This window comes from Ammospiza nelsoni, chromosome 4 (assembly GCF_027579445.1).
Source record: "Ammospiza nelsoni isolate bAmmNel1 chromosome 4, bAmmNel1.pri, whole genome shotgun sequence".
Lineage (NCBI taxonomy): Eukaryota > Metazoa > Chordata > Aves > Passeriformes > Passerellidae > Ammospiza > Ammospiza nelsoni.
The window spans coordinates 50,308,098-50,324,063 of record NC_080636.1 but is presented as its reverse complement, the minus strand read 5'-3'; the positions used below and the strand labels follow the sequence as shown (position 1 = coordinate 50,324,063).

The 15,966-nt window shown below is 43.8% G+C and overlaps 1 protein-coding gene across 3 annotated transcripts; it reads right to left on the bottom strand.

Annotated features, from left to right (window-relative positions):
- Positions 1-4,727: 4,727 nt before the first annotated feature.
- CCDC158 (coiled-coil domain containing 158) lies at positions 4,728-12,433 on the bottom strand. 3 transcript variants are annotated; one of them, XM_059471394.1, is made up of 8 exons: positions 12,283-12,433; positions 11,609-11,685; positions 9,596-9,635; positions 8,142-8,256; positions 7,379-7,516; positions 6,894-7,083; positions 5,554-5,679; positions 4,728-4,951 (listed from the first exon to the last, which is right to left on the bottom strand). In XM_059471394.1, the coding sequence occupies exons 3-8, from the start codon at positions 9,619-9,621 to the stop codon at positions 4,812-4,814; spliced, it is 735 nt and encodes a 244-aa protein (XP_059327377.1). In that variant the 5' UTR covers positions 9,622-9,635; positions 11,609-11,685; positions 12,283-12,433; the 3' UTR covers positions 4,728-4,811. The 3 variants fall into 3 exon arrangements, 2 of the variants coding, with proteins under 2 accessions (XP_059327377.1, XP_059327378.1); XM_059471395.1 differs by lacking the exon at positions 9,596-9,635; XR_009418421.1 differs by lacking the exons at positions 4,728-4,951; positions 5,554-5,679; positions 6,894-7,083; ... (1 more) ...; positions 8,142-8,256; positions 9,596-9,635 and adding an exon at positions 10,437-10,607.
- Between the last annotated feature and the right edge of the window lie 3,533 nt (positions 12,434-15,966).

Below are 15,966 nucleotides of genomic sequence, written 5' to 3'. Positions count from 1 at the left end.
TGTGGGCAAGCTTGGCCCAAGAGTCCTGCTGTGCCATCCACCTGCAGGACATGGAATAACAAGTGCTGTGAGGCTGCATGCATTCAGCTGCTCTAAGGCTCATGTGTCTATGAGCCTGTTCCTTGCCTACTGCTGGTGGCAGGGGGGAAGCCCAGACCTGTCCCCAACTCTCTGGATGCCAGCAAAGTGATGTTAAGCTGCTGTTTTGTACTGGCAGATGTCCCTCCCTTCTCTCTGACCCCTTCATCTGCCCCCTGCCCTTGGCACACAGCTGCAGCTTCTGAAACTCTTTTTTAGCTTGGCTCCTTGAACACAACTGAGAGTACACTTAGCAGTGACCTTTCCTAGGGGTTCTTATTCTCTACATCTGACTCTCCCCTTGAGAAAATTTTGGAAGATTTGTCCAATATTTGTGGCAAGTCCAATCTGTGATTCATGTGCCATCAAACCAATCCTTTCATTTTCAATGCAACTGATTTCTAGGAAAGGGGAGATGTGTTTACTAATCTTTTGTCCGAGCTTGCAACACTGGTGCAAAAAGTATCTGAAACAGTGCAAAAAAATTATTAGGAAAACTAAAAAAATTTCTCCAATTAAAATACTGTTGGCAGAAACTGAGGATAGCTGAAGCACAACTCAGTAATTTCTTCTCCCCACACAAGATGCAAACTAAAGCTGGGTGAGTCCATTCTCCTTAAATGAATCACGGTACAGTGTGGAATTCAAGCTTCAACTGGAAGAATTTAGCTTAGACACAGGGAGAAATTCTTCCCATTGAGGGTGCTGAGCCCTGGCACAGGATGCCCAAAGAAGCTGTGGCTGCCCCATCCCTGGAAGTGTCCAAGGCTGGTTTGGATGGGGCTTGGAGCAACCTGGGATAGTGTAAGGTGCCCCAGCCCATGGCAAGGGGTTGGAAGGAGATTAAATTACCCTTAAAGTTACTTTCTGCTCTGTACTTCCTGCTAATTTAAAATAAGAGCTATAAACAAGAATTTTAAAATTGTAAGGGCTTTTTATTCTTTTATTATTAATATTTAAAACCAACTTAAACACAATGGATCTACATGAAAGCAATAACTAATGCATACAGTGCCTTCACTTGAACAGCTTTCTCTCCTTTTCCTTGCATTTCTTTGTCTTCACCTCCTGAGTTCTGATCATTGGAGACGTGGCTGAAAATAGCAGAAGAACAGATTAGCTGAACACCACCTTATGTTCCAAAGGCTGAGGTCTCAGGTGCAGCCAGCTGAAGCTTCACAGAGTCCTCCCATAACAAGTTATGCTGTACCTATAAAGCCCTTACAAATGCAGCCTCAGTTTGCAATTCTTTATGTGACTACATACAAACCACTGAGGATATTAATGGATGGCAAAGAACAAAAATGAGAACACTTAGCTCTGACTTATTTATATAAATAACTTGATTAGTTTTACCGACATCAGGTCACTTGTATGTCCCTGACACAAATGCACTGTGTGATGAGGGGAAATAATTTCCCAAAACTGTGCAATGAGACTTAAAGGAGAAAAGGGGAAGAGACTGGAACATGCAATAAGAAAAAGCACAGAGAAAATAAACCCCATCTCATCTGGCATGCCAGGAGCTCATGCAACTAAAAGTTTTGGAAATCTTGCAGTTTGCATGAAAGCATCATCAGCTTGTCAAAACTTCCCTGTAATTGGCCATGACAGCACACGAGGACACCCCTGAGCAGCTGCCATGTTTGACATGTTAAGGATCCTGAAGCTTATTAGAGGTAAGGGGCATTGTGGAGTTAATCTAATTACTCCACCAGGAGCAGGATAATGCACAAGTTAAACTAGTGTGTGCTAGTAAAAGCACAGGTAGTGCTTCAGCAGGTACCAACAACAGTTTCTGGAGAATGGCTGTTTTTTCAATAAAACAGGAATATTTTTGGTAAATACTGGCACCTTGGTTTTTTATCTGAGATGATTCCACCAGGTTTTGCAGGCTCTCCATCTTGTCCTGTAGCCTCTTTGATGTGGGCTCACTAGTTCCATGGGCTGAGAAACTAGAGAAAAAATATTATCATCAGTAATAATAAAAAAGCCCATTATAAATTACCTAAACATTCCCTTTAAACTGAAGTTCTTATGAAATAAAATCTACACCAACATTTTCAGTAAACCCCAGAACTTGACTAAATGTGTTACAGGAACCACAACAACTATTACAAACATTTTTTACTGCAAGTATTGATGTCAAGCATCCTTACAGCATTTTAATTTGAATAAAGCAACTGAACAGGCCTTAAAATTAGTGGTGCATGAAATTTATATTCTGACTATGTAATAGATTAATTAGCTGCTATGCTTTACTCAAAATTCATTTATCACAGAATTAACCTTCTGCCTGAACAGAACTGGGAGGGGGTGTAGGCACCCTGATCAGGATGTGGGATTGGACATACCTATTCCTGTGGCTGCTCCCTGGGGAGAGCTAAGCTTCCCTGGGACTGGGCTGGGCTCAGGTGAGGCAGCAGGGCCAGCTGCAATCTCATCAGGTGGGGTGGTTAAGAGCAAGTATCCAAATAAAGAACTCAAGAGGCTAAAATTTGGGCTCCAAAAATGTGACAATGCTATGGATGCTAATTACACAAGTAATTGGAAGTTATCAATTTTGGGTGTGCTTATGTCAGCCTCTGAGGAGCTGCTTTCTAACAAGATACAGATTTTGGTAGGAAGTGCAACACCGTCTTTGTAATAGCACCTGGTAAGAGGTATTTGAGTAAATTCCTAGGAAAAAATACTGCATTGGGACTACATATTCTTCATAATATTCTGTAATGCTCCAGTTTGACATCAGGGCTGCCAGGAAAACTTACCAAGGGATGTCAGGAGCAGGGAAACACTCTGGGACTCAGGATCTGCAGGATGTGAGCAGGAAGGACACCTGAAAGCAAAATAAGGGCAAAACCTGCATTCTGGAAGGGTTATGCTGAAGTGTGGTCATGCTAGCCAGCACCCACAGTGAGAATGTGAAGCTCTCATATGGAGTCTCCAGGTCTTAGCCATGGAAATGAAAAGCAAACAATATAAATATGTTTCAGAGCTCTTGCTTAGAGGGATGAAAGTGACATGAAAGCTTTGTTTTATAATTTCCAGGAAGCTCTTAGCATTATGACTACAACAATACAATCAAGCTCAGCATTGGGGCCGTATTAAAAAAGCCTTAGAAACTGAGCCTCAAAGGAGTACTGTGAGAGGCAGGTTACTCAGCTAAGTCAAAGCACTTCTCACTGTCCTAAAATGTGCTTTTCCACTGTGCTTGCAGCAGCAGCCTCTCCAGCTGAAGTTTTGATTTTCATCAAAAATCATGAATTGCATTTTTTTTAAATGAAGTATGCATACAGTCTGGATTAGAAACATCAGACTGTGTGCTGTATTGATTTTTCAACTTCATCTACTTCATTTTTTTTTTACCAAACACATGTTATTATAATGTGTTTGGTAAAAACAAAAAAATCCGGCATTTGGATATTTACATATGGCAGGAAAAGAAGAAAGGAGCTCTGAACAAAAATAAAAGGAAGCACTAAAGGCAAATGGTGTCATCATCTTCTATTTCCCTTCCACCTAAAGCATCTGAGTAACCTGGCAAACAACAGAAGCTTTGGAAGCTTCCAGGTTATCTCAAGTTTATGTGTAAACCTGACCTTGCAAAAACACATCCCACACTGCTCCTGAAGCATGTCAAGAGCCAGATCCCAGTTTCAGAGGGCATTGTAAGTACACAGCACACAACAGAAATAAACCTATTATTCTTACCCTGCATTCCTCATGGTTGTTAAAAGGGATTTTCTCCCACCATGGCTGCTGAGATCCACAGAGGGAAGTTCACTGTCTGAGCTTGTTAATTCTTAAAGAAATCCTCTTCAGATCCTGCAATGGTTCTTCCTTCAAAATGTCCAGCTTGGTAGGCTTCTGACATGAAATAACTCAGTTAAAAAGTATTTGCAAAGGCACTCTGTTGTCAGTTCTTGCCTCAACTAATCCAAATGCATGTATTTTCTCCCCCTTGACTCTTGTTTTGTCCTTTTTAACCTGTGACCCCAGATATTGCTGGGCTGAAGGGAGACACAGGAGCTCCTGGGGGTGTTTGCCAGGCAAACTCATTCCATGTTTGCCATGTGAACTCTGCAGCAGCTGAGCTGTCTGCAGATACAAACTCCTTCATCGCCACAGCCATCGTGGACATCAAGTGCAAAATTATTCTCATTTTACTGCTCAGGACTTGAGGCAAAGGCCTGGTTCAAAGAACCCTTTGTTTCAGTGAAAACTGGATTTTTCACTGCTGAGAACTGGATTTTTCAGCATTTCACATGTTCAAAGCACTAGTCCCACTGACCTTTGTTCCACTGGGAGATGGAAAAACTTGGAACTTTGGAAAAACTTTGCTACCCTATTTTTATTTTAAAATAAAGGTAATTTTTAATGTGAATACACTGGTTTCAGCGGGGCTTATATGGGCAACAAATCCTCAGCTTCATAATGGGTTAAAGTGACTTTGAGTCAGACCAAATCCTCCTTTTCCACACTCCAGCTAGGAAACCAGACTATCACCCGGCAGAGTCTGTCTCAAGTGTTGCAGCTGCTTCATTTTCTATAATAACTAATGATGCAGGAACCAGAAGATTAAAGTAGACTTTGATTCAAGTGTTCCTGCAACCTGTTGGGTCCTCACTGTAGTGTTAAATTAAAACTAAGTCCTTTTTCCTTCTTTATCTTCAGAAGTATAAATTGATTAACTCTGAGAAGAGAGAATGGGAGTGCCTGGTGCTGCAGGGATTTCACAGAAGGAACAATCCTTTGTTCCTTGATGGAAATATTTGCCACCACATCAGGAAGCAAACCAGAAAATCTTCCTGAAACTTGCCTGCACTAACTTGTGGCCTCCTGTAGGTTTTGAGGCTGAAATTAATGAAAATACCTGGGAGAAACATTGAGTCACCTCAGGAGATTTACACAAAAACTATGAAGAAAGTAGCTAAAGAATTTTTTTATGAGAGGTTAAAGTTGATGTTTTCTGTAATGAAAAATCAGTGTATTTTATTTCAATCTAAAGGTAGACGTACAAAATCAAAAGGAAGAAAAACGGTGTGGATAAAACTGATCAAAATCATAAAAGCCAGGTTGGAGGAAGATTCAAATATCAAGCAGATGATTAAATGTTTCAACAACTAAGCACAAATCTATTTTCACTGTCAAATGTGATAAACAGCAAAAAAAGTGAAAACTGAACCATTTACCTTCAGACTTAATAGTTCATGACTTAATAGTTCATGAATGTTATTTGTGGTAGAGGTAAGATAAACTTAGCACAGTCTATAGGATTTTATAGTTGTCACATTGTTTTTTGCAACAAAAAAAATCTGAAAGGACCCAGCACATGTGAAGCTACAGGAATTATTTCACCTTGGGCGTTAGGAATTTGCTCTCAGATGCTCTGAGCAGGTGCTCTTCCCTGAAGAAATTCCATGTTATTTTTGCTGTTTGGGACATGCTGGTGTCCATGCTGAGGCAGGCACTCACCTGGGGGGCAGAGCTGGGCAGGTGCAGGGCATGTGGCCAGACAGCAGAGAGCAGGTGGGACCGAGGCACAGAGTGCTGCAGCTTCCCTGAGGCAGAAGCTGAGGAGTAGCCTGGGCCCTGCAGCTCCTGGGGAAAAACAATAAAAATTACCCACCTTGGTCATTCATCCTCTGAAGCACTTTTTGTATTGCTTATGTAGAATTGTATTTTGAATATAGCACTCTGTTCCTCTTTCAAAGCCAGCAGCTGGGGCGGGTCACTAAAATGAACGATAACTTCTTGTGATAAAACTGCTGCTCTCAAGGTACCCTTCCTTTAGAGCAGCAGCCTCACTGCTGCCTGAAGAGTCCATGGTTAGAAATAAGGCAAAAGTAAAAAATATCCTCTATTCATCTAAGGAGTATAGACAGGGATTGGACTCCATCTAATATTTTGTTGTCATTACTGGAAATAGCACTCCAAAAACCTGGAATTATGGACATGTGCAGCACTGAGGAATTCCACACAGAAAAGGGTTTCAGAACACAGACTTTTGAGAGCTGTTTGCACAGAAGAGGTTAAACCTAAAGCCAGGCCCCAAAGCAAACGAAGCTGAGGCTGGGCCCACACTTCCCAGGAAGGCACTCGCTCTCACATCCAAGGTGTGCTGCAGCCTGCATGGCTTCCTGCTCCTGGCATTGCACAATGCACTGGCACTCTGCAAACTGCAGGGATGCCTGCAACAGAGCACACAAAGGGCATGAATGTGCTGTGCTAACCTTCTAGGGATTGCACTCTTTGCTGTCTTCTCTCTAACAAAAACAAGGTGCACACAGGGATGCTGTATTCACCTCCTGCTATCAGCACAGAAATACTGCAGGATGCCTTTGCTGACAGGCTCACAAAAGCAACGGCTTATACAAACCTGGCAGCCGTAACATGCACACCAAAATGTCCCAGAAGGGGACAATATCCTTCCATGCTTGCAAATTTGCGACAAAACCAAGTTGCACTATAATGTGGCCATAGATAGTTAATGGGATCCAGTACTGCTGTTACATACCACTCTTGAAAAAAGGGTCAGGTTGCTATTCTATGATTTACTAGATCTGCTTTTTTCATCTCCTGACTCACCCAGTTTTAAATATTTTTGCTTATAGTGAGATGGGCCATTAAGATTGTGTTCCCCCCCTTCAGTGCCAGAATCCCACATAGCTCCCTGGAACAATCTGACCATCCTGGGCTGGCAGGAACCTCATGCTGTACCAGCAGCCATATTTGGATTCAGCCAGCAGGCTGCTCTTTTATTTTTAACATGAGCCCAAATTAGCAGCTGTGGGAGCTGAGCTGAGGCTCCCTACCTGCAGGGCCAGCTAGCTCACTCGGGCCAGCCCAGAGTTCCTGCAGGAGATCATCTTTTTCCAGTTTTGCATCATTCAGTGCCTGGAGCCTCTCGGTGCATGTGCTAACCAGTTGAACCTTTTCCAGCTCCAGTTTGCTCAGCTTGGCCTCCATTTCACATATTCTAGCTTCTTTCTCATCCTTGACACTCTGCTTACATAAAAAACAAGAGTGTGTAATATACGTAAATATATAAAATAACCACAAAGATGTATGGACACCACTACTTAAAATCCCAGTTTAGGGCAAGAAAGAAAACCAGAGTGAAACAGACCAACTACTTGTTGATAGCTGATGGCTTTAAAGAATAACTAATCTTACCAGGTGTAGCTTATGAACATGATTGCCATTCTCTTGTAGCAGCCCCCCCATGTGCACTCAAATCCCTTCTCACCAAGAAGAATTAAATGCTGTCTGGAGTGATTTTTCTTCTCAAGATGCTGACCTGCATGGGGCTTCCACGTCCCGTATTTCCTGTCTGAGAAATAACACGGGTCCTCAGTTTGGAATTCTGAGTGCTGCCTGTCTGAGCTTCTGCTGTCTCAGAATGAGCTAGGTAGAACTGCTTCTCAAGGTCTTGGACCTAGAAAAGGGCAAATATTCATGATGAGTTATCTTAAAGCATTCTATTTAAACAGTAAATTCCATTTCTTCCAGTTTGCTTCCAGGTCCTACTTGACAGAAGCACAAATGTTATCTTTTGGCCCAGCAGAGTTATTCCCTGGGTGTACTCCTAATTGTGTTGCCTTATTTTAGTGATCAAGCTCAGTTTCATTTCAGAGTTAGCTGAGGTTCTGGAAAGCAAGTTGGCTTCCACCCTGATCCAGAGCTCTTCAGAAGACCCTTATCTACAATATAAATGCTGATTGGAATGGTAAAATTACACTTCGGGGAAAAAAAAGTCCTTTTTTTCACCAAGGACTATTCCTTTACTATGGCTTCATTCAGAAATCTCCAGGCAAACATGTTTTGTACCAAGCAGTGTTCACTTTCTCTGAAAGGAGGCAACTTCTGCCAGTTCATGAGATGATGGACCAGTCTACAAGGCTATTAAATAAAGATACTCTTATGTGCCAAGTTTAAGTTAATGAAATTTTTCCTATTGTCCAGACAGTTTTTCTGAAACAATCCCTCATCAAGAGGCTTCCCTCATGTCTTTGGAACATTTCAGATCTGGCACCAGTGCTAACAGGCAAATCCATACATACCTTGCTTTCACAGATCCTCTTCACTTCTCCCAACTGGGAATAGAGCTGACAAACTGTGGATTCCAGGTGACAGATGTGATGTGGATGCATCAAATTCAGGGTCCTTTCTTGTTCTCTATGAGAAGTTTGAGGTGGAAAAATTAGAAGCTGTAAGAACCATCAAAGGAGAAGCAGCCTCAGCCTCCTCATTCCGAGCCTGCCTAACACATGGATGTTTTCTCTCTCCTCTATATTGTGTAGTTTTGTAGGGTTTCTGTTTTTATCAGTTTGCTCTTCATTTCACCGTCTGTGCAATCAGTGCTTCACTTAAACAAAAGAAGCAAAAGAATAGGGCAGAGAGTGGAGTATAGTAGCAGATTAAGCTTTTTCTCAAACTAATGTTACTTGTAACATTTCCTACACAACAATCAAACCCCAGATTTAACAACCTGTCTCCAGCAGGCTTTGGCTGCAATTTGCAAGCTGCAGGCAACTGACAGCTTTACGAGGTGGTGCTGCCACCTCGTGATCATTTCTGAGCTGCTCAATTCTCCTCCCGAAAGAAAACGCTGGCTATTATTTCCTCTTGGCAAAAAGTAACTTCTTTCACTTGTCACAAACACAGTAATTTCGATGTTCTGTTATTAAATATCAAGCTATGGATTTTTTTAAATTTGAAGGGGTTACTGTGTAACTCAAGTGGACGGCGGGGCAAAAATTAGGACATCACAAACAAGAAAGGACAAAACTCTTAGTGAAACCAGCAAGAAAAACTGATTTAACCACCAAAAGTACTTTCAGTCTTTTCTTTTAATGGTGGAACTGATGTCCCAACAAATTCCACGTGTCCACCTAAGCAACACTTCAAAAAGTAATTTTCTTCCAAAACAGAATTTTTGTGGCAGTAACTAAACCAGGAGACGATCAGCGTGGAAGGAAAGAGCAGCCGAAAGTCATGAACAAATAAACATCTTTTATTGGAACGATCATTAAACTCCTCAAAAACATTGCTTGCTATTTCCTAGTCACCCCAACCCAAGGAAATTCTCCATGGAACATGTGAAAAATGTCTGGTTATGCTTTAAGAATAAAAAAACAGAGATTTTCTGAAAGAAACGGTAGAATAAGAGGAAAGTTTGGTTATCTAAAATCCTGATTACAAAAGGAAGGAAACCTGAGCCAATTCACACTGTCTTATTTTACTGGAATTGATCAGGCAATGGATTATTTACTCCATTCCTGAGGGTGTGGTGTCAGTTTGACTCATAAGTCTGAGTCAATCAGTAAATCAAATCACGGTTTGCCATCAATTTTCAAACTAATTTACGACCCTTCTGTGGGAGAAACTTTCAAATCTTAGATATACAAGTGTGTATGAAAACCACTAAATTTGAGCACTATCTTCTGGGAAAAAAAAATAACAACACATAGCAAGAATAGGAATTTTCTAATAGCTAACAAATCCCGTGTACTACCTCAATTCCTGGATATTTTTGTTCATTGGAACAAAAGCACCTGCGAAGAAAAGATATGCATTTACTTTTTAATCTATTAAGAGGCAACTTTATGTAACAAAATTAATTCTGCCCACCTAACTTTAAAACTGCAGGAGGACTTTAAGGTATTTATGGTGAGGTAAGTTTCTCTCCTTTTCGAAATTCTCTGGTTTGTTTTCTTAGGACAGATCCAGATGCAGGCAGAAGAGAAAAAGAAGAGAAAACAGAGAAAACGAAGAGGAAAGAGACAGAGAGAAAGAAAGGGAGTACGAAAAAAGACAGACAGAAAGAAAGGGAGTACGAAAGGAGAGGAACGTGTTAGTGACAATTTTAAATCAGTGCATTTTTAAATCAGATGGTATTGACAGGTTTCTTGTTCTGTTTATTTGGATTTTCCTGAGTTACTCGTCCTCTGGAGCACTGGTGACTACACCGCAGGCCAAGAGGCCCAGCAGCACCTGCCGTGCTATCTAGCTAATTTAACACCTTCAACAAACCTGACACAGCCGCCCCAAAGGTGCTTCACTGAGGAGAAAGTTGGAGCCCTTGGTTCCGGAGTCCAACCCTGAAGGGCCAGAAAGGCGAACAGAGGAGAAAAGCCCCTCAGCACTGCCATGGCAGGCACAGCAGCTCCGAGGCACCGCCAGGAGCTGCCTGCCCTCAGGGAGGCCAGGCCCTGTCGTTTTCCCGCCTTCTGCTTCCCGCCTCTGGCCGTGAGGGGCACCCGGGCAGCTCCATCCCCTCAGTGTGCTGAGGCACAGCATGCAGGGGCTCCCCGCACTGCTGCCAACCCAGCCCGCCCCGGGGAGAGCCGCCAAGTTCCTCCCCTCGGGAGCCATCCCGAGCCGCTGGCTCCTTCTGGAAGACCCGCTGGGATCAGGGATCTCAGCGCCAAGCCCCTCAGGCCCAATATGGCCGCTGTCCCCTCACGGCATGGGTGCCATTTTGTGGTCGTGGGTCCCAGGTGGTTTCGCGATGCTGGTTCTTGAGGCTTGAAAAAAAAAAATCCCCTCACAGGGGTAGGGTAGGGCTTAGATTATTTCCCATATGATATTTGGCCAGTAAGGTGGGATATTTTGGAGGGGTGACCGTGAGCTGATTGAAGGCAGGAGTCATGTGAGGGGACTTAGACTTTCTCCCGCCAAAGAGAAGATAAAGGGTCAGAAGCAAAAGATTGAAAGGCTTCTGTTCAGTTCAGTAATATGAAAAAATTCAGTTCAGTAATACAAACTAGAATATTTTGAATTTCACACAAATCTCAGCAGAGAGGACAAGTTCCCGTGTTCCCTGGTATTTTCAAGGTGAGGGAGAAGGTGTAGATTCAACAAGTAATCACTTCAGCAAAGGAAATTACATTGTCTGACTGTGCCATTTTGGATCTCAATTTCAGGAATGAACATACTGGTGTCCACAGGTTGTCACTTATTTCAGATTATTCAAAAGACAACCTTGATACAAATTTCCAGGGACAGGTGCATGAACTCAGCCCAAAACAAAATCCTCAGCTGGAGAGATGAAGACCAAGAAAACTCAAAAGACAGAGAGGTATGATAATTTGTTTAAATATCTCACTAAGATTTAAAACACATAACTATTCCTCAAGGGTACCACACAATTTTCATTTACAAAATAAAAAACCATCCACCTGGTGCTGAAAGACATAAAAAGGAGAAAAGTGGTTTTATATTAACTACTACAAAAGTAAGAATTATCCAGCTGAAAACAGACCTCAGCTCTCCATTCTACTTGCTGCACTACAATCTCAAGTAGAAAACAGCTCAAGGAAAGGACTTCTATTGCACCATGCAGAAGAGGCAGCAACAAAAATATTTTCTTACCTATAGGAATAAGAGATAAATGAGTGTTTAGGTAAATATTATGCCCTACAATATCCTGAAGCTCTATGATATCCTGAAATGATATTTTAATCCTCCAACAGTCCCAGGTGTTAATAAAGCACAAACACTCACCTGGGAGGGAACAAGCACCTACCTCTGGCAGGCAGTTCATGGACGTTGTCTCTCTGGGATTTGGGATGGGACACTGGGGTTTTGCTCCTCACTGTGGGGCTGGGAAAGAAGGGAGGCACTCATCACCCCGCCTTTGCTCCTGGCTTTTCCGTGCTGCGGGCTGCCAATCCAACTCCCCAAGCCCTGCTGGGAGCCACCTGCTCCTTACTCCACCCTTCTGCTCCCTTGGCAGCCTTGGGAACAAACTCCTCCCTCAGCAGCTGATCGTGTGCATGATGGAGAGCCAATAAACTCTGTACCTAGGGCTTGATTTCTCCCCCAAGTGTCATTCAAAGCCTGGCTTTAGTGGGAAACTTGATATCTTTTCCCCATCAGGATCCTGGCAAGGTGCTTTTTTGCAGAATGCCACTTGTCTTGACTGCAGGTGCGTTTTTTTTTAATCCCTTCTTTCCCGGGAGTCCAGGTCTGGAGCACCCAGCAGCCCCTGTCATTCTTTTAACAGAATAACTCTCTTAGGATCAAATTCCTGTGTAACTTTCCTCCTATTTGGGAGTGCCTCTGAAAAGGTATCAAGATGCAAGTATCAACTGCTTGTGTTTAAAATAATCTCTTCCTCCCTGAGGGGGTAGAGCTTCAGAGGAGGGGATTGGGGATTTATGCCAGCAGAGACTACTCACATAGCTGGGCCATACCCACCAGCCACTTCACAGTTGGTTAAATGTTGTCATCTTACTGCAGGGGTTCCATACTGTCATCTCCTTATTGCAAAAGTTTCAGACCTTCTTGGTGCTTTCTCATGGGCAACACCTCAGAGCACTGACTCTTTTTTCTTCACAAAGCAGCCAACTGACTCCAACTCCCCTCTCAACCAGCCACCCCACTCTTTTATAGACTCTTCTTCTCACTGGTTACAGCTGTGGCCTGTTAAAGTCAGGCCTGCTCCTAGTCTTTGCTAATTAGCCCAGCTGCAGCTCCTTAGGGGTAAGAGCGGCAAGGGGCAGGTGGGTCTGAAAGTTCTGCCTCCTGTCCCCAGGTCGGAGAAGGTTGGCGTGGTGCCCAGAGGCAGATGAGAGGAACACTATTTGCATTGTAGAGGCAGAGGGCACAGTGGGAAGCGATCATGGCTTGTTTGCTGTGGGGAACAAACATTCCTAGACCCAAAATGAGGATTGCTGGGACAGCTTCTATTCCCCTGCTGCTGGCATGTCTCAGTGATTTTAGGGAAAGGAAGCGTTTGGTCACCCATTCTGCCATTCCATTGGCAGTGTGGTGCCAGGCTGTGGGAATGCAGAGTCCACCTGGCGGGCTGGGTCTGGGCTGTTGGGCTCGGGACCCTGGACCAGGGTCCCCTCTTGGCCTTCTGCTTGGTTTGGGGGTTTTGCTTCCCCCTTCCGGTCCTGGGCCACCTTTCTATGGGCCAGGTCTGGGGTTCCTGATCCTTCCACATTGGCCAGGGCTCCACAGAGCCTTTCTCTGGCTCCAGTGCTGCTACTGCTTGTCGTTCCAAAAAAAACCCACCAAAAACTAACAAACAAAAAACAAACAAAAAACCAAAACCAAAAAAAAAACCAAACAAACAAAAAAAAAACCAAGAATCAAAAAAATAGCTGGCAGCAGCTCTGAAACATTGAAGGGCCTAAGGTTCAGCCCAAGTTGTTCAATAAAGGGCTCTGACCAGGACATTCCAGAAGTTGTCTCAAAATTCTTTGAAATTCTTTTGTGACTGCCAATGGACTTTTGATAACTACTTATGGACTTTCCTGCAGCAAGCCTGTTTCAGGACCAAAAAGGAGTTTCAAAGATGGCAAAGAGGAACATTTTCAGTCCATGGACTTTTCCTGAAACCCAGCTGCTTGGACTTGAATTTTCTTTGTGTTGTTTTTGCATTTTCTTATATTGTGGGATTATCTTGGTGATTTGGTAGAATTTTATGTTCTACAGGTGAAGAAATTCCCTGTTCATTCCACACCAGCACTTGAGTGAGGTTTTGATTTGCAACAGATAACCAGTCAAGTGTTTGTTCTTTCCTCTGCATGAGCCCAGCAGAGAAAATTACAAACACATTTCTTTTTAATTTAACTAAATAAAAAAGGTGACATGTGGCAGACATCTTTTCATTAAAATCCTTTCATTAGGATTTTTCCTGCTGAAGCTGAGAAGTTTCAGCAACAAATATAAACAATGGTTATCTGCTGCTGTGGAATGCAGCAGGTGGATCTGTGATTGGTCTCCTGTGGATGTTTTGATTTACTGACCACTCACAGCAGAGCTGCTCTCCCTCGCTGCCAAGACACAGATCTTTGTTATTCATTCTTATCTATTCTTAGCTTAGCAAGCCTTCTGAGAACGTTTTACTTCTATTTCTTTTTAGTATAGTTATAATGTAGTATGTATACCATAAAATAATAAATCAAGCCTTCTGATTATGGAGTCAACATTTTCATCTCTCTCTCATCCTGAAAACCCCTGTGACCACAGTGACAGGCAATGTTGGTAGGGCAGCTGATAAGGTATCGTGGGGAGGTATAGTCCAGCAAGACATGTCTGTCCTGGCTCCTTCTGTGTAGGAGCCATTGCTGGACAAAGTCAGTACCGGACGTGGTATGCAACTTTTGCTTGGTAAGTTCCTGAAGGAGAACAGCAATGCTTTCTCATGGGAAGGAAAGAACTTGGCCCCAGTGTTGGAGGTGCAGATAAGAAGCTGTGTCCTGCAGCTTAATGGCAGCAGCAACTATCTATCCTGGCATATTTGGTTTGGAAGCACTGACTCAATGTGTACAATCATGGAGTCGATATCCATCTTTGGAAGGCAGTCTCCTTTCTGAAAGAATACATTTGGCATGTGTTTTCCACTTCCTCGAGGCATCCTTAAAATTCTGCCAGCACACTTCTTTTGGACAAGGTAAAGAGCTGCACTGGGTCCTGGTGTGCAGCCTAGCCAGTGCCCCGCGCAGGTAATGCCCAATAGCAGTGTTCTGACACCTTGGTATAGGATCAGGCCCTGGATGTTTTGGATTTTGGAGGAGGGGACGTCATTTCTTTTGAGATTGGCTTCTAGTTCCTCCTCTCTTTGGCAAAGTTTGGATGGGCATTTTGGGTGGTCTCAGTGAATTGAAAGGCATTTCCCAATAGGCAGTTCTCTGGGTTAGAGCTGCTGAACTGTCAGTGGGAATGCAGAGGCCAGGCCTCTATAGGACAGGTTTTTGTCCCTTGTAGCCTTAGGGACAAGTGTGAGCAGTGCCTGGTGCAATCTCATTTGGATCCTGACTTGGAGAGATTGGAGGCTTACAGTGCTACCTAGAGCTGAGAAGGAAAGTGGCGATAGCAGGGTGTGTGTTTATAGTTTGATGGATACAATTGAAATCTTAGGCAGCAAAGAGCTTTCTCCACCAACAGTTTTGCAAGCTCTGTTGCGAGCTCGGCCAATGTTTTCAAGTTTGTTACCAGACTCTACCAGAGAGAAAAGTTTGTTAGGGCAGAAGAGCTGGTGTTGGCCTTTGAGTGTGGGGCAAAGAAGAGTATCCACTTGGAATGGGAAGATGGGTGAAATCTTTTTGTCCCGACACAGTTGATTGGAGAGCAGGGACATTTCTGACTTGGCTGTGTCCTGGGGGTGGTTTCGAGCAGGGCTCGGTGTGTGTCCTTGTTTTGTGGGTTGACAATGCTGTGGTGTGGTTATTTAGGTGAATACTGACAGTGCCCAGGAAAAAGACAAGCACTTTTCTAGCCCAGCCCTTTTGTGTGGGAGCAGTGTGGGGGCAAGAGCTCTGCTGTGGATCCAGGCTCTTGGGCACTGACAGAATGGGATCCTGTGTGTAGCAGAGAAGGAAGAGGAATCATTTCACTGTTGGCTGCACAGTTTATAAGCTTCAAAATAAAAGGCAATTGCAGCATGGTCTCTTCATTTTCAAACGTTTTCTGGGCCATCAGCTGCTCAACATCTAACTCTCACCCAGTGAACTGCATCCAGCTCCCTCGAGATATGCACTTTCCCTCAAGATCTATGTACTATCTTGCACTCTAACGCTTGAAGATCCCAAACGGCTTCAAAATGTCCAGCAGCTGCTCTCAAAGAAAAAGTCCTACAACAAAAATGCAGTGCTGGCCACAGCCCCCGGCACCCAGCGGCGAGGGGCAGGGCGCTGGCTCAGAGGGTGCAGATTTTGAGAAGGTGAGAGAAAGTCCGCGACATCCTCAACACGCCACTCCCAACATGGCAGCCAAAAGAGGACCCCCCCCCGCCCCCCCGGCACAAAGAGGCATTTACTCAGATGCCAGTCAGAAACTCGCCGAAATGCGCCCGCCCGCGGCCTCCCTGAGCCCACAGCCCATGTCGGATACACTTGAAACGCCACAGAAAATCCCACCGGGGCCGCGCTG

Bases quoted from the DNA above. Each gene is read 5' to 3' on its own strand.
- CCDC158 (XM_059471394.1), bottom strand. From the start codon at position 9,621: ATGAACAAAAATATCCAGGAATTGAG. The intron at 7,517-8,141 runs GTATGTATGGAT...GCCCTTTTCTAG, and splicing joins AGAGGATCTGTGAAAGCAAG to GTCCAAGACCTTGAGAAGCA. The intron at 5,680-6,893 runs GTAGGGAGCCTC...GTTTTTCCCCAG, and splicing joins TGAGCTAGCTGGCCCTGCAG to GAGCTGCAGGGCCCAGGCTA.